The following is a 25,465-nucleotide window of genomic DNA, read 5'->3' on the forward strand; positions in this document are numbered from 1 at the left end:
CATAAACTCTGCTCCATCGAGTTTACAATCTAATTATGTTTAAATGCTAATATGATTCATTTTACCACTCACCAACCAATAGAACTTCAGTGTAGAGTTTGGACACTCTTAAGAATGCATATGTGAGTTGAAACTGGCCCCCTCTGCCTTAGTGTAAATATGAATGTTATTAATATCATTATCTTTCATGTAAGGCCATAATAAAGATCATGCCATAGAGGCATCTTCCTGGTTAATGCCAGTAAATTAATTTTTAATATGCCAACACAATCTCTACTTTCTCCCACAAATACTAAATTATACAAAATGAACTCATTTAATCCAAATAATTTTAGCCATTAAGATTATTTTTACAGTAATTTCTAAACATTAGTTCCCTTCATGACAGTGTCCACAGGTGAGCCCTTTATATAAGTACCAGTTCTGTACTAACTGTAATCTATCTCTGAGTGCATGCTTATAATGCAGAAATGTGCATTAGACCCAACACCAGTGCTATTGGAATGGAGTGTGGTTTGCACATTTTTCTAATTGCTATTCGGTGATAATCATGAAAAGCAAACACTTCACATGTCAGACTGGAGTAGATCACCAAAAATAACCTACATGCAACTAACAATTAAAGGACCTTTTACAGAGCATTGCCTGTTGGTGATTCATTTCTGAGTGTACTTGACAAAATATTCAGAGGCATGTGTGCTTACTAAACATCCAAGCTCGTGCTTAAGAGGTTGCAGTGCAAAACAGGAAGCCTCTATGCAGGAAATCTTTCACATTGCCATTACTTATTTCCTTTTTTCCCTCCCTGTTTAGTTTCATAGCTAATGTTATTTAAAAAAAAACAAAAACCCTATTGCTTATTAATAATGAGCATTCTAACATTAATTGAGGAAACAGCTTATAATTTAGTGTGTGTGTGTTGTATAATTTAGGGAGTAATTTTTAAAGGGACATCAATAGGTAAAACTGTGTTTTACGTATAGAAGTGGCATTCTACAAAACTGCCTACCCGATCTGCAGGTAAACTGAGGAAGCAGATATTCAAAAGGAACTTAGGGGCCAATGCAATACAGTGCACTCAGCCGAGCGCTCTGTATAACCCGCATTCTGACGCAGGTTAAATAGGCGCTAATCCACCCCCTAATGCAATAAGGGGATTAGCGCCTATTTAACCCGCGTCAGACGCAGAGTGAATGTAATAGCGCTCATCACATGCAAATGCATGTGAATGAGGCTATTACTCATTCACTCTGCATGCAATAAAATAAATGTGCATCTCAGACGCACATTTATCGCTTAGCTATTAACGCCTGCCTGGAGCAGACCGCCGAGTTATGAAGACTGACGTCGGTAAACTCGGCTTCGGTTTTCATAACCGACCTTCTGCCAGTAATGAAAACAGACACAGAGTTTATCGGCGGCCATTTTCATTACTGGTAGAAGGCCGGCTATGAAAACCGAAGCCGAGTTTACCGGCGTTGATCTTCATAACCGGCAGCCGCTGCGGGGTCGCGTTAGTAAGGAGACGCTAAGGTTGCGCCTCCTTCCTTGCGCGACCCTCTTATTTGGATATTGCATAGCGCCCCCCTTGAGGGCACCTTGCATGCGTTAGGACTTTTCAACGCCCACTTTCCGCGCTTTTTATTGCATCGGCCCCTTAGCCAGTTAAGTCAGATATAATCGGCTAAGTAGCAGCCACTGAATATCGCTACTTAGCCGTATAAACGATATTCAGCCTTAGCCGGTTAAGTTACGCGGCTAAGTTAAACCAGCTCTATAGCAGGTCTAAAATTAGCCGGTTAATACTTATCTGACTAAGCAATGATGTAGCTGGAGCCAGTTGAAATAAATGGCTATGTTTTGAATATGTACCCCTATGCATTTGATTCTGGACTTATACGCACATTTTATAGATTCCTGCAGGTCACTTGTAGCCCCTGTCCCGCCAGCTTACAGGGATCACTGGGGAGTGCTGGGGCCATATTCTGACCAATGCTCCCGGGTTCTTTTCCAACAGAGGGGAGAGGCAAAGTCTTTCGAGGTCCTTAGGTTTCCTGCTTCTTTTAGGTTTTCTCTTAGGTTTTCTTCTGCTTTAGTTAAAATACACTGCACTAGTCAGCTGCTCTTCAATAATAAAACATTTTACTGATTGTTTAATTGCAGTTGAAAATTCACAGAGTACACTTTTGAATAGCTCACGTCAATACAGAAAGTAGTGTTCCAGAAGAAAATCACAAATTCAATCACTGGCAAATGTGCACTCCCTGGCAATAGTACTCTTCACATAGGACGATCTCTGAGTAAAATAGGTTAGCGTCAGCAGCCAGTAGACTTAATTCTCTTCACTGCTGTCATAACAAGCATTTCCTGTAACGCCTCTCTCATGTTGTTTAAGTAAATGCTAATTGAAGTGTCCATCAAAAATGCCTGATCTCCCATCCCAAGTCTCTGTGCCCCTTGCACAAGTTCAACCGGATGCATGGCAGCCTTTGCTCTGCCCTGGTCAGTGGGGCCTGGTTTCCTTGCGAGTCACACCATTTGTCTCCTGCTGTTGCCTCAGCTCTACTGAGGCTGCGGTGCTCATATTGCATGGTGCCAGCATTGTCTCTTTTACGCCAAGCACTTGTTTGTCAGCGATTATGGTGGACTGCACCATCCACTATTCCGCCGACAAACCCCAAGTGCATCCATAGGTGGTGAGGTGTTTGTGCACACGATGACATTACTGTGCATGAAGGCGGAGCAGTAGGCGCTGAGTCATTGGCTAACCTAGCATAGACATGGGCCTGTCAGTATGTGGGAAGGGAGGGGCAGTGTGAGTGGGTGACAGGATGGGTGGTCTGGTGACAGTAATGTCAGTGCAGGGGCATGTCACTATGCATATAGACAGGGGCAGTATGTGCGGCATGCAGGCCCTGCATGTGCTGCACAGAGCAGCATCAAGACAGACCAACATCACCCAAACACAACATGAAATAGCCTTTTATTTATTGGGAGGATAAGATTTTTTTCCAAAAAAAAGAGAAATCTGCTCTCCTTCCTTAAATTACAACCCCAAAATATGTTTCTCCAATCCTTTTTTTAATCTTGGATAAGAATGGCCTTTGGAAAAGAGCCAAAGAGAAACACATGAGGTAGATGAGGTGGCAGATTTTGTAGCTGAGATATAAATAAATCAGGGAATCTTTGCTAAATGTGGACCTCTAATAAATCAAACAGGCCTTAATTTGGCAAGATTCCTGAGCCATCTAAATAGTAGAATGCATATTCAGCCTGTAGTATATTTTTCTTTTGCTACAAAAAAAAAGATGATATTCAGTTTTAAAGTATATCTGGTTCTGAAATTTACACACATGCATTTATTTTTCTGGAAGGGGGGTGGGGGGACACTTGAATTTTCCAGAAAAGACATCATACATTTTAACCACTAAACAAATTATTTCCACCTTACCTTTTGCTGGCCTACATCAAAATAGCATAATTTTTTTTTTCTCTTCTTCCTGATGAAATCACCTGCTGCAGATTTTCTGGTTGTAAAGCAATGCTGCACTTCTGCCTTTCTTTTGAATCCAGTGACCATGGCGTCTCTTACAAGTTCAGTCTGCTGCATTATGCTGTGAAACTCTCTGTGGCACAGCGCCTGAGTGGTCAAGGATTTTCTAGGTGCTTTTTGTTTACAGTGCTTCAATTCTCAGCATTCACAACCGTACTCTCAAGCACAGAACATTATACAATCCCATTCTGAAGGGCTGTCTCCCCTCTTTACTCACGGTTACAACAGTTACGCTTAAGGAGCTGCCTACTCCTGGCGTTCCCAGGCCTCTCTCTCTCTCTCTGCTTTCCTCTGAGCCAATGTTTTATCTCTGCTCAGGGAGCCACCCGGTTCCCATAATACTCTACTGTCGTAAGGTGGGCCAGGGCCAGAAGGCTGGAACCGGTCCTTTACTCTATTCTGGGGGTTTCTCAAGCAAACTTCTTCACATAGCCCCCGCCCCCAGCTCAATTCTCTTGAATTCTCTTGAATTGAGCAGCCACTCCTACTAGGGCTTTGTCCCACAGTAGGAATCTTCCACACTTGGTCTTGGATTCTGCCCCAACTTGGGACTTCTTTTTCATCACTCCAGCCCTTGTCAGTATTGGGTTAAGAGGTCCTAGTCTAGGGAATGCCTCCTCTTTTACCCCCTCATAGATACTTTAATTGGGATTCTTTTCTCCTTTTCATATGCCCTCTCCCTACCCTTCTGGAATCTCAGTTAAGGGTTCCATTTATAACTCCATTTTCTCTTTTACCAAAAGCAAATCTTTCTCTTGTTTCTCTGAGCCACCCGGCTTGGTGAGTATTTATTTACTTGCAATTTCTTTTTCATACCGCCTTTATGAACAAGCATTCTAAGCAGTATACAGTAGCATGCACATAATTTAAAAAAAATAAATTAACAGCTTAGTCTGAGTCCCACTCTTTATAATGTCCAGTTTGTTAGCCGCATCTTACAGCGTGTCCTCTCTAAACTAGATCTCCAGGCCTGCCATCTTCTCCCTGTCCCTCATGGTTCGGGCTCCAAGGATTCTTATCCCTTTCTCACTCTCATCTTTGGCCTTCTCCTCCCTCTCCACTTTCTGAATTAGTGGCCAAAACTTCTGAATATGATCTGACTCTTCAGACAACTGGACATCCTGGTTCAAGGAGGCTATTCAGATACCCATATACATTATTCAAACATTTATTACAAAATTAGCATAAAACCCTTTGTCAAAATATGCACAATACATATATGTTCTGCCCCAAACATAAATGTCCACACATCTAATAACACACATACATACAAAATAGTTACATAGTAAAATTTCAAATTGCCTCCAATAAATTCAAATGGATTTTCATATACACCTTCTTCATTCCCAATAATGTATATGGGTATCTGATTTGTTTATTATATAGGTGATACCCATTTTACCTTCTTTTTCTAACTATCAAGGAAGCTATTCCCACCTCAGTGTATTTCTCACTTTCTCTGGCTTCAGCTCCTCAGTTCCCGGTTCAGCACAGTCCATGAGGAGTGGGTTAGCCATGGTTAAGCATTTCTGCTGCTCACTAAGGCACTTCTGCTGTGCTCCAGCTTGTAATAATACTTTTGCCTGTTGGATTTCTACCATCTCTTCCCCTGGCTCAGGCTCCTTCCCAACCCATTGGGTATATTGGTGCAAGGAAGCTGCTGATTCTTGTAATTTCGTTTTTATCATGGTGGCTTCTCTGGCAAGTTGTATCACCCCATTCTCCACTTGTGCCACAATCTCTTTTATCTCTGCCACCAGCTGTAGCCAGTCTCCTCTCTGTATGGCCTGGAATCCCTGGGAGTGGGCTCTCCAGCTCCTCTACCTTGGCTGGCTTTCCTGGTGGCATTATCTTTTCAGCCCTCCCCCAATTCCTTTCTTGTTTTTGGCAAACTCTGGTTCTCCTTCAACTCCTGGTCTTGGGAAGGAGGAATTGCTACCACACACAAGCACATCACCATCACAACTTTTCTATCTTCTTTCAGCAAAGCACTCTGGCAACAAAACTTTTCTTTCAAGGGCAAATGCTCTTTCTAAACACATACAGATACTTTTCCTTCTTTATTTCTCTGACAGGAAAAAAGACAAAAAAAAAAAAAAAACAACAACCCTTGCTTGTCCAGCTCTGACTCACTTTAAATACTTATCTATCTAGGTGGATCTTGACTTCCCTGGCCCATCATAAATTGAAACTTCCAAGCTGCTCTTGCAGCATGCCCAGGAAAATTATTTTCCTGTTTCCCCTCTCTGGGGCTGATGCATTAAGAAGTGTTCTGAAAATGGACGCTCATATTGAGTATTTAAATGAGGGGCTGTGTAAAAAAAAAAAAAAAAGGGTGTGCTAGGCGAGAATTGTGCATCCGTAGCACTCGATTGCAGCACATGCCCACAATTGCAATGGGCACTAAATACAAATGGCCATTTTTATCCAGCCTCATCAGAATGATTTTTTTGTTATTTTGCTGAGATTGCTGAAATGTCTTATATTAAGCACCCCTTGCTATGGGCATCTAAATTGTGTGGCCATAAGAAAAAACATTTTTTTTTTCAAGGCAATATACATTTATTTTTCTCCACCACAAGCAGTAAATAAAAGTGTCACAATGATACTAAGTAGGAGGACACACTCATCATAACAAAGAGGACCTTATGTTTTTTTATTTCTCATGAGCCCTTGGCTCACGAATTGACTTTACTCCACCTCCAGGCCTGGATTTAAATTTGCCACGTTAAAAAGTGTACATTGAGTGCCCAGCACTTTCCTGAATTGGGGGTAATAGCTAATAGTCTCATCTACATGGAATTTATATGTGATGGGTGCTATTGGCTATGCATTTGCTAGGGCGTGCGTTTTGGGCACACTAATCTTCTTACTGCATCGGGTGCTAATGTAGAGCACCCAAAATGCGCACCCAACTATGTATAAACCCGTGTGCTAGGCTGGGTGCAATTTATCAATCTGGCACCTCTGTGTGCTTCCCTTGCACAAGCTAGGCTCTATGTCCTCTTTAATAAAGTGGGGAAAAAATGTTCTTATTCTTTCTTTCTCCCTTCCTCCCCTGGAGGTTTTGAGCAGTGATCCATAGAGGAGTAGCCTAGTGGTTAGAGCATTGGGCTATGAAATAGGGAAGCCAGAGTTCAAATCCCACCAATACTCCTTGTGACCTTGGGGAAGTTGCTTCACCTTTCATTACCTCAGGTATAACTCAGGTTGTAAGCCCTCTGGAGACAGGTGAAATAATCATAGTACCTACATATAATCTACTTTGAAGTTTCTGACAGGTGAAATATAAATACAGCTCAGAGTCTTCTGTAACAGAGTCTCTGCTCTGTACAACATTTAGAGGAAGCAGATTTCCAAACTAATTTCCAGTCTTTTCTCCTGAGGTATGGATCTCTGGCTGTACCTTGTTTAGTGCAGAAAATCCAGAAGCTGAAACCATATGTGGCACAACACCTGATCAGTCAAGGCTTTTCTCAGTTTTTTTTTTTTTATTTACAGTGCTTCAGTTCTTAGTGTTCACAACAGTACTCTCAAACACAGAACATTAAACAATACCATTCTCAAGGGCTGTCACCCTCTTTACTTACAGTTAGAACAGTTATGTTTAAGGAGCTGCCTTCTCCTGGAGTTCCCGGGCCCCTCTCTGCTCTCCTCTGAGCCAGCGTTATATCTGTGCTCAGGGAGCCATCTGGCATGCAAAATGCCCTATCTTAAGTTGGACCCGGTCCAGATGGCTGGGACCAGTTATTTGCACTGTTCCGGAAGTTTTTCTGGCATGCTCCTTCATATGCGTCCATAAAATATCTTAAGTCAGTTTTTTCAGGTTTTCATAAAACTGTTGCTAACTGGACTTGAATGCTGCTGTTAAATGTTAACTCCTTGTGATGACAATATGACTACCAAGATAGTTACTATCCCCTGTCCGTCACATGGGTCAATAATTTTGCATCTAATATCTAGTGAATAAATCATATTTATTGTCTTTATAATGTGTAAAAAGTATGTATCTCATAATCTTTTTTTCTTTATTTTTTTCCTAGGAAAAATCTGTCTTAGAGGAAGTAGATGTGATTGTGAATAAGCTCTTAGATATACTGCTGAGAACTATACTAGAAATCACTAATAGACCTCTGCCATCGGGCTCTGCAATGCGGCTTCAGTTTCAGGATGTGACTGTACGTTTTATCTCAAAATACTGTTTTGTGGCTGTTCTCTTTTGTGTGCAATTCTTTAAATATTTTACCTCAAAGAAACTGTATAAGACTATGCAGTTTCAGTTGTTAACCTAGTTACCACATAATTAGTTTATTTTATGTTGTGTTTTGATTTGGGGATTTATTGGGAGGGGAAGTGTTGGCCTGGCTTGCCTTTCTCAAACTCTTGAGCTTCCAACCCAGTTGCAATGAGCCCATCTCCCATTGTATAATGACTGATATTTCTTTTGGGGGCTGTGAAGGCTACCTCCTGAGCATCCCCAGTTTTCCTGCCAAATAGAAGCAAAGTTCAGGAATTGACCCCTGATTACTTCATGAAAGAGCATAGCACTGTCTCTGGACCACTGGGCCAGCTTTGACAGCAAATCTAAAAGAATATTCTTGCAAAACGTTTTTATGACCTAGGTGTACATATACAGTAGAATGAACTGGGCCAAATTTGAAACTTTTGAGCAGTAGTGCCAGTCATCAAGGCTTCATTGTCAGTAGGTTGGTTTTGGCTGGGTATCATCCAGGAAGATAAGAAGAAAACAAGGGGTAGACAAAAGAAATGCAGACTAGCAACACCAAAGACCATAGGGTGACTGAGTTAGATCCAACAAATTACAACTCTCAAGAAACTAGCTGGGTCAATGTCAGAAAGTTTGTGTGACTGACTAGTATCCAGATAGGTCATAAGGACCTGGGCTGCCAAGGTTATGGGCAACGACCTCTCTAGTTTTGATAGCTGTTTGGATTATTATAAAGCTTGTTGGTAAGATATGGGAGGGAGCTGGGGAGTAAATTACAATATCTTACAAGTGCTCAAGTTTCTATGGCCAACAGATAAAGTATATCCTTATCCATCTGGGTAGGAATTACTGGGCAGATTGAATAGTCCAGTTTGCTCTTTATGTGATGACATGTGCTTGGTTACTATGTAATAAAACTCGCACAAAACCAATTTTAGTTTGGGCTTGCAAAAAAATTTGATGGGATTAATTAATGAGCCATGCAAAAAGATTTAAAGTGCTTGCAGTAAAAAGTATCAGAAAAAGATTAGTCATTCTAATCTCATGCATGGGAACATAAAAATACATTAGCAAAATAGCATAAGCATGCAACTTACCAAAGGTAAGCTAAATAGCATGAACTAGAGATGTGAATCGGAATCGGTTTGGTTCCGATTCAAATCGTGCATTTTTTTCATCCGGCCCGATTGGTTTTTTTTTTTTATTGGCTGCGCCCGATCCAATAAACAAAAAACCCACCCCGACCCTTTAAAGCCGCTCCCTTAGCCTCCACCACCCTCCCGACACCCCCCCCCAAAAAAACATTTTAAAATTACCTGGTGGTCCAGTGGGCCCCGGGAGCGATCTCCCACTCTCGGGCCATCGGCTGCCACTAATAAAAATGGCGCCGATGGCCTTTTGCCCTTACCATGTGACAGGGTAACCGTGCCATTGGCCAGCCCCTGTCACATGGTAGGAGCACTGGACGGCCGGGAATCTATTGCTTGGAAACACATTTGCCTTGCTTTAAAAAAAAGGTAGATTTATTTTTGAAGTTCTCAAATGTGTGTCAGTGTGCCTTCTCTGTCATTTCTCTCTTATCTCTCTCCATTATTCTTCCCCTGTCCTGCTGGTGCCTTTTGAAAGCTTTTTGTATGCTTGTGTAAAAGAGGAAAGACTAGGAGAGAGGAGTAGTAAGCACTGGCATTCCTGTATGGGAGGCCCCTTGCCTTTCTGACTCGCCATAAAATAGAACTGCCCCACCCCCAAAACACACACACACAAAACTGTAAAGCTGTCATGGACAGACACTTAAGCACCAATGTAGCAAATATGAAAATAATATGAACATGTTCTTGTTTACTGTATTCTCCTGGAGTTTTTTGTTGTTTTTAATTATGAGTTACTCATCTTGAAGTGCATGTTTTTTTCTGGCTTTCATGCTTGCATTGGATGTGAGGGTTGCTGGACCTTTCCAGTCCATAAACTTCAGGGAAGTTAGGCTGTTGTGAATGTTTATTTCCATGAAAAATCAAAAGCCCATACTCCTCCTACAAATCTGTTTTATTATATGAAGGTTGTAATAATGGAAACCATATTGCTTTTGCTCAGTCATTTTATGTATTAGTACTTTGAGTGGAGAGTTCCCTCCCTGTCTTGTTGCACCCTCCTCTCTTGTTTCACCTGCCTCAAGCTGCCTGGATCAGAGATTTACATGTCCTCTGATTCTTTTTTACTAGGTATTGTCAGTTTTCTTAAGCCTAAATTCTCTGAGGGCAAGCAGGATGGCAGTCTTCACATGTGGGTGACATCATCAAATGGAGCCCAGCACAGCAGTTTGACTTCAAAGCTTCTTCTAGAACAGTGGTTCTCAACCCTGTCCTGGGGACCCCCCCCCAGCCAGTCGGGTTTTCATGATATCCACAATGAATATGCATGAGAAAAATTTGCATGCTATGGAGGCAGTGTATGCAAATTTTCTCTCATGCATATTCATTGTGGATATCATGAAAACCCGACTGGCTGGGGGGGTCCCCAGGACAGGGTTGAGAACCACTGTTCTAGAAGCTTTCAGCATGCCCTGCTGGACGTGTGCAGTCCTGACTACTCCCCTGCATCCCTTAGGTGGCCCCCTCAGTATCGGCTTTTCCTTGAAGCATGCAGGTCGCAGACCTTCTTGCTCCCTTGCTGCTGCGGCTTGGTTCTTTTGATGCTGCAGGGCCCCATAGGATTTATTTATTTATTTATTTGGATTTATTACTCGTCTTTTTGAATATAAAATTCACTCAAAGTGGTGTATAGTAAATTAGAACAGAACAGATAAGTGAAAGACCATTTGCAGCTTTATAATAGATAGTGTAAACAATTCAAAGTAACAGCTATTGAAATAGCAGCAATCTGGCGTTTTATTTTGACAATATAAAAGTGTTCAACAAATACTAAGTTCTACCTTACTAAGGGCCTCATTTACTAAACGTTTTTCCCATAGACACAGAATGGGAGGAAAGTCTTAGTTAATCAGGCCCTAAGTTTTTTAAATAAAGTGGAAATACTAGTGCTTTAATTCTGGAAATAGATAACATAGCAAATGTATGTTTATTTGTAGCAACATGGTTAAGCAACATGTCTAAGGCATTTGAAATGGTGCCAGGTTCAGGACCATCGTCCTGCAGTGTCTTTGAGCATTGGCATTAAAAAAGCCTGAAAAGCCTGTCTTTTGTTTCCTGAAATTACAATAATCATGCATTTCTTGGAGCTCTACTGGTAGGGAATTCCAAGGCAGGTTCTGCTTCTGAAAAGAATCTGTTTTGGGTACCTGTTCTTTAAAAGGCAAATATTCAGCACCTTTTAGTTGGGTGAGTTCAAACGTATCCAGCTAAATGGCACTGTTTCAATATTTGTCTGCATTCAGCAGCCACCCCTTATCCGCGGAACTTTATTTTCCAGTTAAAATGTTATCTGGATAAGTGAGAGGTAGGATGGAGGTGTTGTGGGGTAGAGCTACATATCCAGCTAACTTAACTGGATAAACACCAGATGGCTAGAAGATGTGCTAAGCTTTTTTATATGTGGTGTGGTTTGGCTTATATTTGTCTCCAGGAGTCATCCTAGGTAGGTCTTCTGCCAGCTTTAATTTTATTTTTTGTCGGCTGTGTGGTGCATCGGTTCCAGTGCAGTGGGGCAGCATCAGTCAGGATTTTGTCCCTTAAGACAAATGACTCAAAAGTCTATTTTGACCCAATGCCTCAAAATGAAAAAGGTCAGCAGGCTTCACAAGTGCCCTGGTGTGAATGCACTAGGTTTATCACAGATCCCATCCTCATAGATGTGGGCTTTGCCTGGCAGCTGACCACTGTTACCTCTGAGGGAATGTTACCACAAGAGGATTCCGGGACTGACTGGAGCTCATGAAAGTCTTTGGGAGTTTAGCCTAGCTTATCAACATCAAAGATATGAGGGACCACAGAGCTGCACAAACCACATGAGGTACATCAATATCAAGTGCCAGGAACCCGGGAGGTAGACTATCTACTTCCTCCCACCTGAAGAAAGGGCAGAGACCACATCTTCAGTGCTGGCACCAAGCCCTGCTGCGCAGTGCTGAGAATGGAGACTTTATGGCTGCGGCCTTGAATCCCTCAAAGATCCTTGTGGGGAGGAAGGCTCATCCTTGGGAAACACACAAGCTTTCAAGGGCTCAGATGTATACTACTGATTTATCCTGCTTGACTAATAAAATGTACCTCCCACCTGATTCCCATCCTGTGCTAGTATCAGCAACCTTGAAGGAGAAATGGAACCCTGAATTGGAGGAGCATCATACACCAGCTGAAGCATTGATGCTGGTGAGGAACAGCATTAAGTACTACCACACCAATGCAAATCTTTAGTGCCTGATGAGCAAGTGTTTACTGAGCTATCCTCCCAAGGCCTTGTCTGCTAGTAGGTTGAGATCCCATGCCATATCACTGACATATCTGTTGGCTCAAGATATTCCTGGGGTCTCTGGTCAGGAGGGATCAACAGATATCTCCTCAGGCCCATTTCCTCTACAGGAATGGAAAAAAAATCTCCTGTGGACCTCTCCTTTGCCAATTTGTGAAGAGAGTGGTTGATGTCATTTGAATAGCAGGAGGAGGAAGAGGGCAAAGATACTTGACATCATCCAGTTCAAGTTCCCCAAGGATACCTTGGCAGTCTGTCCATGCAATCCTTCAGGAGACCTGGCTAAAGGCAGCAGTTACCACACCAATCAATGGCAGTAGAATCCGCTCTTGAGAAGGCACTTACAGGTGCCCCAAGGAGGGTTTTCCATGTCCTTAGCTCTCTTGAGAGGAAAGTTTTATCAGAAGCATAGCCTCCTACCAGCTCTTTATATCCCAGTATATATGTCAAAAGCAGCATGATGCTCTGGAGTTAGGTGTCTAGGGTATGGAAGGCACATGGTCTGTTTGATCTTTGATGTGTTTGAATTGGTATTGGGAGTCTCTGCAGTGGTATTGGTGCACATGGCTGTGGGCCTTAGATCTGTGACAGGAAGTTCAAGATAATCTCCCTGATGTCCTGTGCACAGTCGTGATTCCCTTTGGACGGTAATAATGGCTCAGATAAAGAGCTGCTATGTGGCACTTCAGATCCTCTCCAATGATGCTCCAGACCCACCCTCCTCAACCAATAGGTATCTAAGTTAGATGTTAGGAAGTATTTCTATCCTTTGAGGTAAAGATTCTCACCCCTGTTATCCACATGTTCTTCACTCTCATCCTAGACAGCAGAGGGCCCAGAAGCTATAGCCTGCAGACCAACCAAAGCCTAGGGGCAGAGTTTTCACTGGATCAGCATCTGTGCCAGGCAACTTTCCTGTCAGGGAAGACTGATATGTTACATAAACTGCTGGCTCAGAGTAACATCATACACTTTCTCAGTATAATCAAAAGAGGATACAGATGACACCTATTAGATATTTCTCCAAATCACCAACCAGGCAGATTTTTATCATCAGGAAATACTGCAGAAGGATCTCTCCTCCCTCTTTGAGGCTAATGCAGTTGAGCCTGTGGGGTTTTTGCTCCAAATATTACTGATCCCCAAGCATACATGGGGACTCCATTCCATCCTAGACCTAAGGGCATTGAACAAGTACCTGGTAAGAGAAATGTTCAAAATGGCCAATTTTAAAATACTCCCTAGGCGTGGTCTGTGGGGATCAGGAGAAGGCAGGTCAGGTGTGATGGCTTCTTCAGGGGTCAGAGATTGGGCAGGACAGGCATAAGTCTTCTGCCTGACCAACCACCATCCCTTCAAGTTGGGCCTTCCACTGCTGGTAACTGGTAGGTCTTAAGGAGGGCAGTGCACAGGGTGAAGGACAGGGCACCTACCAAAACCAGCACACAGCAAGAAGCAAGGGGGAAAGAATATGCCATGGCCACACTGATCATGAACAGGGGTGAGCATCAACAAGACAGGGACTGACAAATAAGCACAAGACATGGAAGGTCAAAAGACCAAAGTACAGAACATCAACAGATAGCACAAGGGAGCCACTGGGTGGCCTAACATAGGACAGGAACAAAGCTAGGAATACACAGGCAAGAAAGACCACTGGGATGTCTAAACAGAGCAAAGAACCAGAACAGGGATACTAAGCAAGGAATACAAGAACAAGGGGACATATGCAGAAAAAGAGGCTCCATGCTGAGATAGGGAGTAACATGAGAGAGAAGGTTTTATTTGGCTTCCTTGCTGCATCATAAAGCCTTCAAGACAGAAGCTAGAGCGGGTCCAAGCATGGCCCGGGGGGCCTCTGAGTGGCCAGTATCATTTAGGTTTCCCTCAGCATCCTGATTCGCTTTCTGGAAAAAAAAAAAAGGGAATTGTCTATGCTCTCTATATCCAAAGCATACATACTTCCTGAGAGCTGGAAATATTCTTTATGTGGGTATATCTCAAATTTATAACAGGGAAACACTCCCTTATTTCCTGCTACCCTTCAGTCTAGCATCAGCACTGTGCAAATCGGGGGTGTACATTTCTCCCTACCTGGGCGATGGCTGATCAAAGGCACTTCTCAAGGAAGTACTGCAGAATCAATGAACAAAACCATCCAGGTTATGGAGTTGCTAGGATTAGTGGGCAATTACACCACATCCTTTCAGAGCTCTTCATCTCATTTGTGATTTATGGGAGCTCTGCGTGACATCACTCAGAGAAAATCATTTTTCCTGCAAGAAGGGTTTACTATGCTTAAAATCTTCTGTGGCAAAAATAAAAATTAGCCAGCAGTTATCAGCATAGGACACAATGAGCCTGATGGGCCTCATGGTGTCAATACAAATTTCTCTTTTGATACATTTTCATATGCGATGAGTCCAGTGAATCCTAAATCTTAGTGGATTCAAGCCACTCAGGATCTCCAGGACAGCATTCATACATCAAAGCCTCTGAGGGACGCTGGTAACTGATTTCTTTCCAGTCTGGCCAAGGGAATTCTTTTTCAGATTCTTGCAGTACAAATTGTCCTAACCATGGATGGGTTCAACCAGGGCTGGGAGCTCACATAGATGAGCTCCACACCCAGGGTCTATAGTTTGCATAGGAGAAGTTAAATCTATTAGTTACTCAAGCTAGTGGTATTAAGGTATGCTCTCAGGCTTTCAAGAATTGGTTATTCAACAAAATTGTCCACATTCAAATGGATAGAATGGTAATGATGATCTACTTCAGAATCAGGGAGGAATAGACTTATACCTCCTCTGTCAGTAAACCATCCGGATGAGGCACTGGGACATTTCTCCCATATTGGTCTTCAGACTGATAAACAGACATGAGTCGGGTGCTGGATAAGGGTCTTACAAACCACATATTTGGCAAGTGTGTCATACATGTGTAGATCTGTTTGCATCACTTTTAAACAGAAAAGTCTCAACTGCTGCTCCAGAGCAGGAAACTAGCCTCTGATGCCGTCTCCCTAGATTGGGCATGAGGCCTTCTGTATATGTATCCTCTATTTTCCTCTGGTGGTAAGGACATTGTTGACATGCAGAATAGACCAGGGGACTATGATTTTCTTAGCACCAATACAAATTTGGTCTCCACTCCTACATGGGATGTTTGTCAGGGATACTGTCTGGTTGGGGGTGTTCCCTAATGCTTATCACTCAAGACTGAAGGCTGTTATAATACCCCAACATTAGGGTCCCTGTCACTCAGAGCCTTTGGATGTTGAAAAAGTAGCCCTACAAGCCTGAATCTATTTGAAGATGTTCTGCATTCTGATTTGCAATGGCATCAGTGCAATCAACTCTTTTCAATTAAAGTGACAAATAGTGTCTCAGGGCTTAGTGATAGGAGCATTTCTGGAATCTAGCAGCAATCATTTGTGATGACCTGAAGTTTACAGGCCAGTATAATAAAGCAAGAGGGAAAGCAAAAACTATATGCTTGGATGCATAAAGAGAGGTATCACTAACAAGAAAAAGGAATTATATTGTCCTTAAAGGTTAGACCCAACTTAAATACATAGTTCTCTTCAAAGGCCATAGCTTTGTAAGGATATTAACGGGCCGATACAGTAAACCACGCGGGGAGCGGGCAAGCGCCCGCTCTCCCGGCGCGCGCACAGGCCACTCTCCTGTGCGTGCGATTCAATAACTTAATTTATTTAAATTAGGGCCCGCGGTAAAAAGAGGCGCTAGGGACACTAGCGCGTCCCTAGCGCCTCTTTTTTGACGGAAGCGGCGGCTGTCAGCGAGTTTGACAGCCGACGCTCAATTTTGCCGGTGTCTGTTCTCAAACCCGCTGACAGCCACGAGTTCGGAAACCGGACGCCGGCAAAATTGAGCGTCCAGTTTTCGAGCCGCGGGCCCATTTTAAATATTTTTTTTAACTTTTTGTAACATTTGGGGCCTCCGACTTAATATCGCCATGATATTAAGTCAGAGGGTGCACAGAAAATCAGTTTTTACTGCTTTTCTGTGCACTTCCCCAGCGCCGGCAGAAATTAACGCCTACCTTTGGGTAGGCGCTAATTTCTTAAAGTGAAATGTGCGGCTTGGCTGCACATTTTACTTACTGTATCGCGCGGGAATGACTAATAGGGCCATCAACATGCATTTGCATGTTGCGGGCGCTATTAGTCTCAGGGGGGTTGGACGCACGTTTTCGACGCGCTATTACCCCTTACTGCAGAGCTTTCCAAACTGTGTATCGCGACACGTTAGTGTGTCGCCTGCAGTTTGAAGGTGTGTCACCCGGTCTACATAGCAGCACGGCTGATGGAAGCAGGGAACTGCAGCAGGAAGATTGGCGGGGCCCGAAGGGTCACGTTCACTCCTCCTCCTTCCTGCCTGTGCAGGAAGGAGGAGGAGGACCCTGTAAAAGGAAATGGCAAAAAAACAAGAAAGGGAAGGTGGAAAAAAAAGCCTGTGACCAACCGATTAGAAAACTAAGATCAGACAGCAAAGGTAAAAAAAATTACTTTTTAGTGATTGGCATATGTTATTTTTGGGAATGTGCAAAAGTAGCACTTTCTCTATGCCGGTCTCACAGTGTACGAGATCGGCATGGAGGAAGTGGAAGCCCGCAAATTATTTAATACCGCGGGGCCTGCACAGAGGAGGCAGCAGAATGGGCTTCAGTGCCAGTAGCAGCAATCAGCATCTCCCCAAATTTCCACATGGCAGCAGTGGACAGTAGTAGCAGAGGAATGAGAGAGGCTCTGAGGTTGCTGGCAAAAGAAAGTGAGGGGGGTCTGCCTTCAGTGTGTGCAAGTGTATGACTATGAGTCTGCCTGGAGGTGTATATGTGTGAATGTATGGATGCCTGCCTGAGGCTGTATCTGTGTATGAGAACGAACGGGTGTCTTCCTGGAGTCTGTGTGAGAATAGGTGCCTGCCTGTGTGAGTGGTGTATGTGTGTGTGAGAATAAATTGGTGTCTGCCTGCCTCCCTGCCTGGAGGTCTGTGTGTGTGTGTGTGTGTGTGTGAGAATGAATGTGTGCATGCCTGGGGGGTGGGGAGGGAGCGCTGTGAGAATGAATGGGAGCTGCCAGTGTGGGTGTAACATTATGTAATCCACAAAAATGTATGTATATATTTAAGGAAACATACATAAATTGTTGAAATACGGTTTGTTCGTTTAACCTTTAACCTCTGATTTGTTAGTAGACTGAATTACAGTGTCGTGAAATTATGTTTGTCTAAAAAGTGTGTCACCAACATGAAAAGTTTGGAAAGCTCTGCCTTACTGAATAAGGGGTAAAGCTAGCGCATCGAAATCGCGTGTCCAAATGCCGGATAACAGTGCGCTCCACCTGACCGCACTGTTCTGTATCGGCCTGCTTAACAATATAAGACAGTTCAGAGCAGAGGTATCAAACCACACAAACCCTGCACAGAGGGACTTAAGAAATGCAATATATTCTTGCTAGAGGAAAGATGGAAAAGAAGAAATAACAGAAACATTCAAATATGTAACAGGCTTCAATTAAGTACAAAAATAAACTAAAGGACAAGATGAAAGATGGATGGGGAGAACATTTTGAAGGAAGTACTTTACTTAGAGGATGGTGGATGTCTATAATAATATCAGGGTAATAGAGCTTCAGCTAGTCTTAAACTGGTGGCCTGCTGGGGTGACAGGCAAGAAATTGTGTCTGACAACCAGGTGGCTATAAAAAAAAAAAAGGAAGCAAAGCAAGAAAGGGCTTGCCTGTTCTCCCAAGCTTAGACCTACAACCATGCCCCTATGGATCCAGATTGGTCCTCAAGAATTTACAAGGGGTTGCCGGGAGCAAGTCAGTACTCCTGGCAATTTGAGGGCCAAGCCAAGCCTTTCCTGAAACCCAGATACCCTACCTTGATTTGTACCTGTGAAGTTTTGAACATACAAGCCCTGCCTTGCTTTGAAATTCAGAAGTGAATGCCATGTATCTTTGAAGCCTTGAACACAGACATTCTGCTTTGTTTTGTAGCTGAATAGCCTTGAACCTAGAAACCCTAGCTTGGCTTGTATCTGTGGTGACTGAAAGGTGAAGTAATTTATTCTTGTGTTAACCATTTAACCTGATCTGGATTGGACTGAACTGAATTGCTTTCTGAATCTGCCTAAGTTAATACTGAATTTGAATTTCCTTATTAAAGCTGAAGATAAGGGACCTGTAACCTGAACACTAGCTGTTCAGATAGAAATGTAATAGCATAGTCTTCCAGAGATAAAGCTAAGAGTGGGCAGTGCACATGCAGGACAACACTGGCAGGTTTTAACAGGAGCAGAGGCATGAAGTCTTCTGCCTGCAGCAGCCACCTTCTCCTCAGGTTGAGTCCTTAGGTGTTGGTGGCTGGCAGATCTCTAACAGGAAAAACAAGAAATACAAAATACTCACTAAGACGATGTAGAACCCAAACCTGAAGACATGAAATAGCCCACAGAAGGAAAACAGAACCACTGCAGGAAACAAGGTAATGCAAAAGTGTCCACAGAAGCAGTGAGGACCACTGCAGGAGAACTGGATCATAAAGCAATTTACAGCCAAACAGGAATACTGGATACATGAAGGAATCTAGAAAAAAATGGGAACATGAACCACAAGACCCGAGTCGTGGACCAGATGTAAGATTAAGTTCTTGAAAAATGCAGACTGTGAGTCTAGAATATAACTCTCTAAATAGGTACAAGATAACTGCCAGCAGGAGGCATGGAAGAACTAACTAGAGTGTCTCGACAAGAAAGAAATGGCTACAGCAAGAAGTTTGGGCCATAGACCTGGGAGGACTAACATGAGTATCATACAGGAACTAGATGGCCAACAGCAGGGCTATAGAGTTGGAAGGACTAAAAAGACAGTCCAAGAGCTGTTTGAGGCTGTCTGCTGGTGGGATACAAGAACTGCCCAACAGGTTTTTACATTAAACTAGGATGTTCTTGAGTTCTGTATGTGTATGTTAAGATAAAGCCAGTTGTGAAATCCTGGCGTGGAATGTCTTGCTTGCTGGTGGCCATCAACAACCTGACAAATAGCCTTCCATTAAAGGTGGTAATAACCAAACTATTAAGAATCCAAACATGCTAGGGCTCACTACAGAGAATAGTTACAAGCACAGGTGAGGGGAAAAAGGTAGCATAAAGAGGAAGAGAGCCTGTATTTTGATTTACTATGGGAACATGCTTTCCCATATATCTGGAATGGTAGGAGACCAAACAGGTGAATCAACAAAGCCTATTTTCCATGACTACTGTCTGTCAAACTCCCAAGAAGCTATGGGGGTGTTGACCACCACCAAATGACAATAGGGCTTTGGAACATTTTCAGATATAATTGAGAGAGAAGCTTAGGCATGTTTGATTAGTTTTGGCAGGGGGGGGGACACAGGAAGAAGAAGACTGATTCAGCAGTTCAGTCGGGCACTACCTACCTCTCCAATGTCCCCCTCCCTTCCCATGGGAGGGGGACATTGGGAGGGGGAAAGGGCAGGATTACTTGAATATATTTCTTAGTTAAGAGCAAAGGGATTTTAAAAAATGTTTAAAATGCAAAAGATGCAAATATGGTTATGGCAGAATATTCTTAAAATAGGAATTGTATCCATAACGAGGGGCACTTTGAGACTTTCAGAATGTGCTTTACAGTAGGCGTTTGGTTAGTATCCACTCCAGAAACCTTGGTCATGGCCAAAATGCAAGTCACTACTTCCTGAACATACTAATTAGTAAATGACTCATGAAGCCTAACCAAAAATGTTTTTCCAACCCTACAAACTGCTGTTCTATTCCATTTATTCCAACCTCTTGCATATTAGTTAATGTACAGGGACTATGGATTTCCAACCCTTTGAAGTAGCCAGAAATTAATTAGTCATCTATGTGCCTTTCCCTTAACAAAATTAATACAAAACTGAGCATTTCACACAAGAAAAGAATGTCTTTAAGCAGTTATGTGATATTTACTGGTCTTTGTTGTACCTTAGAAAGGTGATTTCACATGTTGATAGGATAGAGTTCTTTTTTTTATTTTTATTTATTGAGATTTCAAAATATAATAAGCAATTTAACCTTATGAAAAGAAACACAAACTACCAGCCAATACAGCTGTCTTCAAAGTGAAAAACAAACCCACCATTGAAACAAATATTGCCATGGGATAGCAACCCTCAATACACCCCAAATTGGAGGGGAAGGGAAAGAATAATATAGGAGATTGCAAAGGAGAAGACAAATCAAGCTGAATAGTGGAAACATCTGGTATCAACTGAAAACTTTTGCAATCTATTGCTTTAGAGCTAAAACTAATGACTTCTATGCATCAAGAAAATATCTAAGTTGATCAGAAGCAAAGAACACACAATTAACTTAATAGTGTTTTACTATACATTACAAGGAAATATTAGGAAAAGATAGCCTCAAAAGCCCGTATCTTGTGGTGCATAGCAAGAAAATGCTTTGTCTTCTTGCGTTGCTCTAGCCAAATCTGGAAAAATCCAGATTCTTTGCCACAAAAACAAAGTCTTCGTGATATGAAAGTAGAGACACATAATATATTCAAGTCCTGTTTAAAAACAAACAGGACCAATAGGTTGCCATTTTATGGTCTTCCTTCATTAAACTTTCCAGTGGCTCTGTTACAAAATCAAATGGAATTCAAGGTATGGAAGGTACAGGTATAAATAGATAACACTGTAGGTAATGTATAAATAATTCTGTTTCCTTTCAGCATCCTTTTTACGTATACGGTTGCTCATCTATGGTTTGAACTTTCTCTTCATCAGTATTGATGCTAATAGCATAAAGGAAAAGCAGTCACCATATACAATATGGTGTTAAAAGGAGCCAAATTAGCATAGTGAGTTTATGGGTGAAGATGTGCACAAATCCAAAAAGTATGACTCCATGCCATACGTACAACCTGCTTTGTACAGAACTGCAACAAAATTGGATAGGTTGGCATCTTCCCCCACTCTCTCAAGCAAATATCTTCAAGACTACATTAATACACAAAGGTCACAAAAGCACCAAAATGGATGCATGATTGATTGATGTATTATAGTAAATAGTCTAAAATGGGATTCTGTGCTGTGGAACCATTTCCTGCTAGTATTTATGATAGAAGATATGGCATTGCTTCACTAAACCTGCAAAATAAAAATGGCAATATTTTAGAACCAAGCAAACATATTAAACATTTGCATTACTAATATTATGTACTGCTCATATGCAGTAACTTCAGAAAAGGGGAAATCAAATAAAGCTTTAAAGGTGTGAAATTTCAAAAGTTGAACATGTAAACAAATGGCACATACGTGTGTAAATGACATATATGTGAGTATATGCTATTTTAGAAACCTCAAAAAGAAATTAGACGTGCTATATAAGAGAATCCTGAATATGATCAAGTGTGTACCTTCATACGTAGCTGCAAAAATGTAGCTATCATGTCTATAAGGCTTTAAAAATCATTAGGTACCTTGATCGTTTTTGGTGATTTTTTGCCACACGAATAGTGTTTACATAAATGTTGATTACATTCACTTATTTGCTTGCACTTGTTTTTACTTGCTTAACTCTGGCGGATATTATTGAACTCTGGCAAGTACTGTATAGCCCACTTATTTGCTTGCACTTATTTTTACTTGCTTTTCCACTTGAAATGGTAAAGGAAGTTTTGTGTGTCATAATATACCACTTATCTTATGCTGTCGGATGAACTCTGATGGGTGTTGTTGAGCTCTGGCAAGTATTGTGTAGCCGACATCTAGATGTTTCGGAGCAAAAAGCTCCTTCTTCAAGGGCTTGTAACTGCCAGGAAAAAGTGCTATGCGCTGGTGATTTGTGACGTCTCCGGCAGCCGAAAGCTGCTCTATATGGATAAGTGCAAGGTGATGCATATAGGGAAAAATAACCCATGCTATAATTACACGATGTTGGGTTCCATATTAGGTGCTACAACCCAAGAAAGAGATCTAGGTGTCATAGTGGATAACACATTGAAATCGTCGGTTCAGTGTGCTGCGGCAGTCAAAAAAGCAAACAGAATGTTGGGAATTATTAGAAAAGGAATGATGAATAAAACGGAAAATGTCATAATGCCTCTGTATCGCTCCATGGTGAGACCGCACCTTGAATACTGTGTACAATTCTGGTCGCCGCATCTCAAAAAAGATATAATTGCGATGGAGAAGGTACAGAGAAGGGCTACCAAAATGATAAGGGGAATGGAACAACTCCCCTATGAGGAAAGACTAAAGAGGTTAGGACTTTTCAGCTTGGAGAAGAGACGACTGAGGGGGGATATGATAGAGGTGTTTAAAATCATGAGAGGTCTAGAACGGGTAGATGTGAATCGGTTATTTACTCTTTCGGATAGTAGAAGGACTAGGGGACACTCCATGAAGTTAGCATGGGGCACATTTAAAACTAATCGGAGAAAGTTCTTTTTTACTCAACGCACAATTAAACTCTGGAATTTGTTGCCAGAGAATGTGGTTCGTGCAGTTAGTATAGCTGTGTTTAAAAAAGGATTGGATAAGTTCTTGGAGGAGAAGTCCATTACCTGCTATTAAGTTCACTTAGAGAATAGCCACTGCCATTAGCAATGGTTACATGGAATAGACTTAGTTTTTGGGTACTTGCCAGGTTCTTATGGCCTGGATTGGCCACTGTTGGAAACAGGATGCTGGGCTTGATGGACCCTTGGTCTGACCCAGTATGGCATTTTCTTATGTTCTTATGTTCTTATAGCACGACTCAGCTGACTGTAGATTTGCAGCACGACACGGCAGCGAAAAAGCTGCTCTGCAGTGGAGGTTTGCACACAAATGACTGTAAATGGTGTGTTGTGCACTGCGGTTAAGTCTACTTGCGAAGAATCCCCTTAAGATAAGTGGTATATTGTGACACACAAAACTTCCTTTACCATTTCAAGTGGAAAAGCAAGTAAAAATAAGTGCAAGCAAATAAGTGGGTTATACAATACTTGCCAGAGTTCAATAATATCCGCCAGAGTTAAGCAAGTAAAAACAAGTGCAAGCAAATAAGTGAATGTAATCAACATTTATGTAAACACTATTCGTGTGGCAAAAAATCAACGATCAAGGTACCTAATGATTTTTAAAGCCTTATAGTAATTGCCTTATAGACACAACAGCTACATTTTTGCAGCTACGTATGAAGGTACACACTTGATCATATTCAGGATTCTCTTATATAGCACGTCTTATTTCTTTTTGATTTTTGTTTCCTGCTATATCTATTGGGTCTTATATTAAGTAATAGTTTAGAAACCTCAACATACACAATCAGGATCTGTGAGTAAATTTGCACATGTAAAAAAAGGTGTGGGCTGGGGCATTCTGGGGAAGGGGGCCAGCATTTAGGTGAGTTAAGTTGCTCTTTTATAATCACTTTGTGCATGTAAATTTGACACCTTACTTTCGTATATTTACTCCTGCTTAGTACTGGAGTAAGTGATGATTAACATCTTAAAAGTGAAAAAATGTCCGGGTTGGGGGTCTTCAGGCTGAAGAGCCAGGAGGGTCTTTACAAGCTGCAGATGAACTGGGCGAACTGGTAGACTAAGTGGTAAAGCTGGTTAATTCATTGCTGCATGCATCCCAACTCGTGCGGGTATCCCTTTAAAATTTGAAGTAAAAACATGTGGGTTTATCATTTGTGCATGTTTATCTGGCTAAATTCCAACTTATCCAGCTTAGTAGCACCTTGCCACTTCTTAGACAAACTCAAACTTATCCAGAGAAGTAGCAGCACATCTGGACAAATTCTGACTTGTCCAGCTAAGTAGCAGTTCGCACTACTCCACTACTTGTCCATCTAGCACTTTTCTGACTTATCCAGCTATGTTCAGTAGCCAGATAGGTCTAAAAAAAACCCTTCTGCTTAGCCGGATAAGTGTTAAAGCACTACTTATTTGGCTAAGGAGCTGGTCTTGAACACGGGTTTCCTGGGCTGCACTGGAGCCAGTTGAGGCGAGATGTTTTTAAACACACAAATTAACAGTATTGGCTCTTATTTGAAATACATTTGGGAGCAGACTTTAAAACATAAGCGCGCGGCGTACATTTGTGCATGCAACCCGGCGCGCACAAATGTACGCCTGATTTTGTAACATGCGTGCGCAGCCACGCACATGTTATAAAATCAGGGGTTGGCGCACGCAAGGGGGTGCACACTTGTGCAACTTGCGCGCGCCGAGCCCTCGGGGAGACCAGCTGGCTTTTCCCATTCCCCCCCTTCTCCTCTCTTCCCCTACCTGTCCCGCCCCCCCCCCAGCCTGAAACCCCCCCATACCTTTGTTGTGGAAGTTGCGCCGGCCAAGTGCCAGCACGTGATCCCCCAGCCCAGCAGCCGTATGGAGGCCTCTGGCCACGCCATGCAACGCCCCCGGAACGCCCTACCCTCGGACCGCCCATTTTTTCAAGCCCCGGGACTTACACACATCCTGGGGCTTTACGCTTGCCGTCGGGCCTTTTGAAAATAGGCCCAGTGCACGTAACCCCCCCTATGCACGTAAATCCTTGAAAATCTGCCCCATAATGTGGGAAAGCTAACAGACTTTCTACTAGCATAATTTACAAAGGGATCTTGTGGTGGACTTTATATTTTTTCAAGGGCGGTATACAAAAGAATTTAAAATAAATAAATATTTTTGTTTCATTGTACAAAAGTGGCATAAGGTTTGCCTAATTTAAAAAAAAAAAAAAAAAAAACCTAACTAGATTTTGATAACTGATTTTACAGTAGTGTTTTGTGCTTAAACAGTGTTCAGTCTGCTTGAAAAGAGGAAAATCTTGTCGTTGGTGGGCATTGCCCTTTTAATCTTTTTAGATCATTGATGTTTTTAATAATTGCTTCTAAAAGAAGCAGATCATGTTGAAATAAAACAGTGGTTGGCAGCCCTTGCTATAAATCTATTGTGCAGTTGGGCGCTGACAGTAATAATTGTTAAATTAGCTGACATTTGCTATTTTAGACGAGCTGTTGAGTGATTATGGGAATACGGTGACTATGAATCAGACTGCATGCTGTAGCTTATAGCTTTGAGTGCCTATTGCCTGTTTCCCTTCAAAGCTGTCCAGCCAGAGGAATCAGGAAATAGACATCAAAACCTGGAAGCCAGTGCCAGCCATGGTTACAGCCGATAACCATCCGAACCTCTGAAGTTGTTATTTCACAACTTTTATAAAGTATCAAGTTTC

At 42.2% G+C, this 25,465-nt stretch overlaps 1 protein-coding gene across 5 annotated transcripts in view; it reads left to right on the forward strand.

The window, feature by feature from the left end:
• Positions 1–25,465, forward strand: part of DOCK4 (dedicator of cytokinesis 4) — a 939,215-nt gene that overhangs the window by 643,471 nt on the left and 270,279 nt on the right. For all 5 annotated transcript variants that reach the window (XM_029615608.1, XM_029615609.1, XM_029615610.1 and 2 more), the window contains exon 25: positions 7,597–7,731. In XM_029615608.1, coding sequence (XP_029471468.1) covers positions 7,597–7,731 — 135 coding nt within the window. The remainder of the gene's footprint in view (positions 1–7,596; positions 7,732–25,465) is intronic.

Source organism: Rhinatrema bivittatum, chromosome 9 (genome assembly GCF_901001135.1).
Source record: "Rhinatrema bivittatum chromosome 9, aRhiBiv1.1, whole genome shotgun sequence".
NCBI lineage: Eukaryota > Metazoa > Chordata > Amphibia > Gymnophiona > Rhinatrematidae > Rhinatrema > Rhinatrema bivittatum.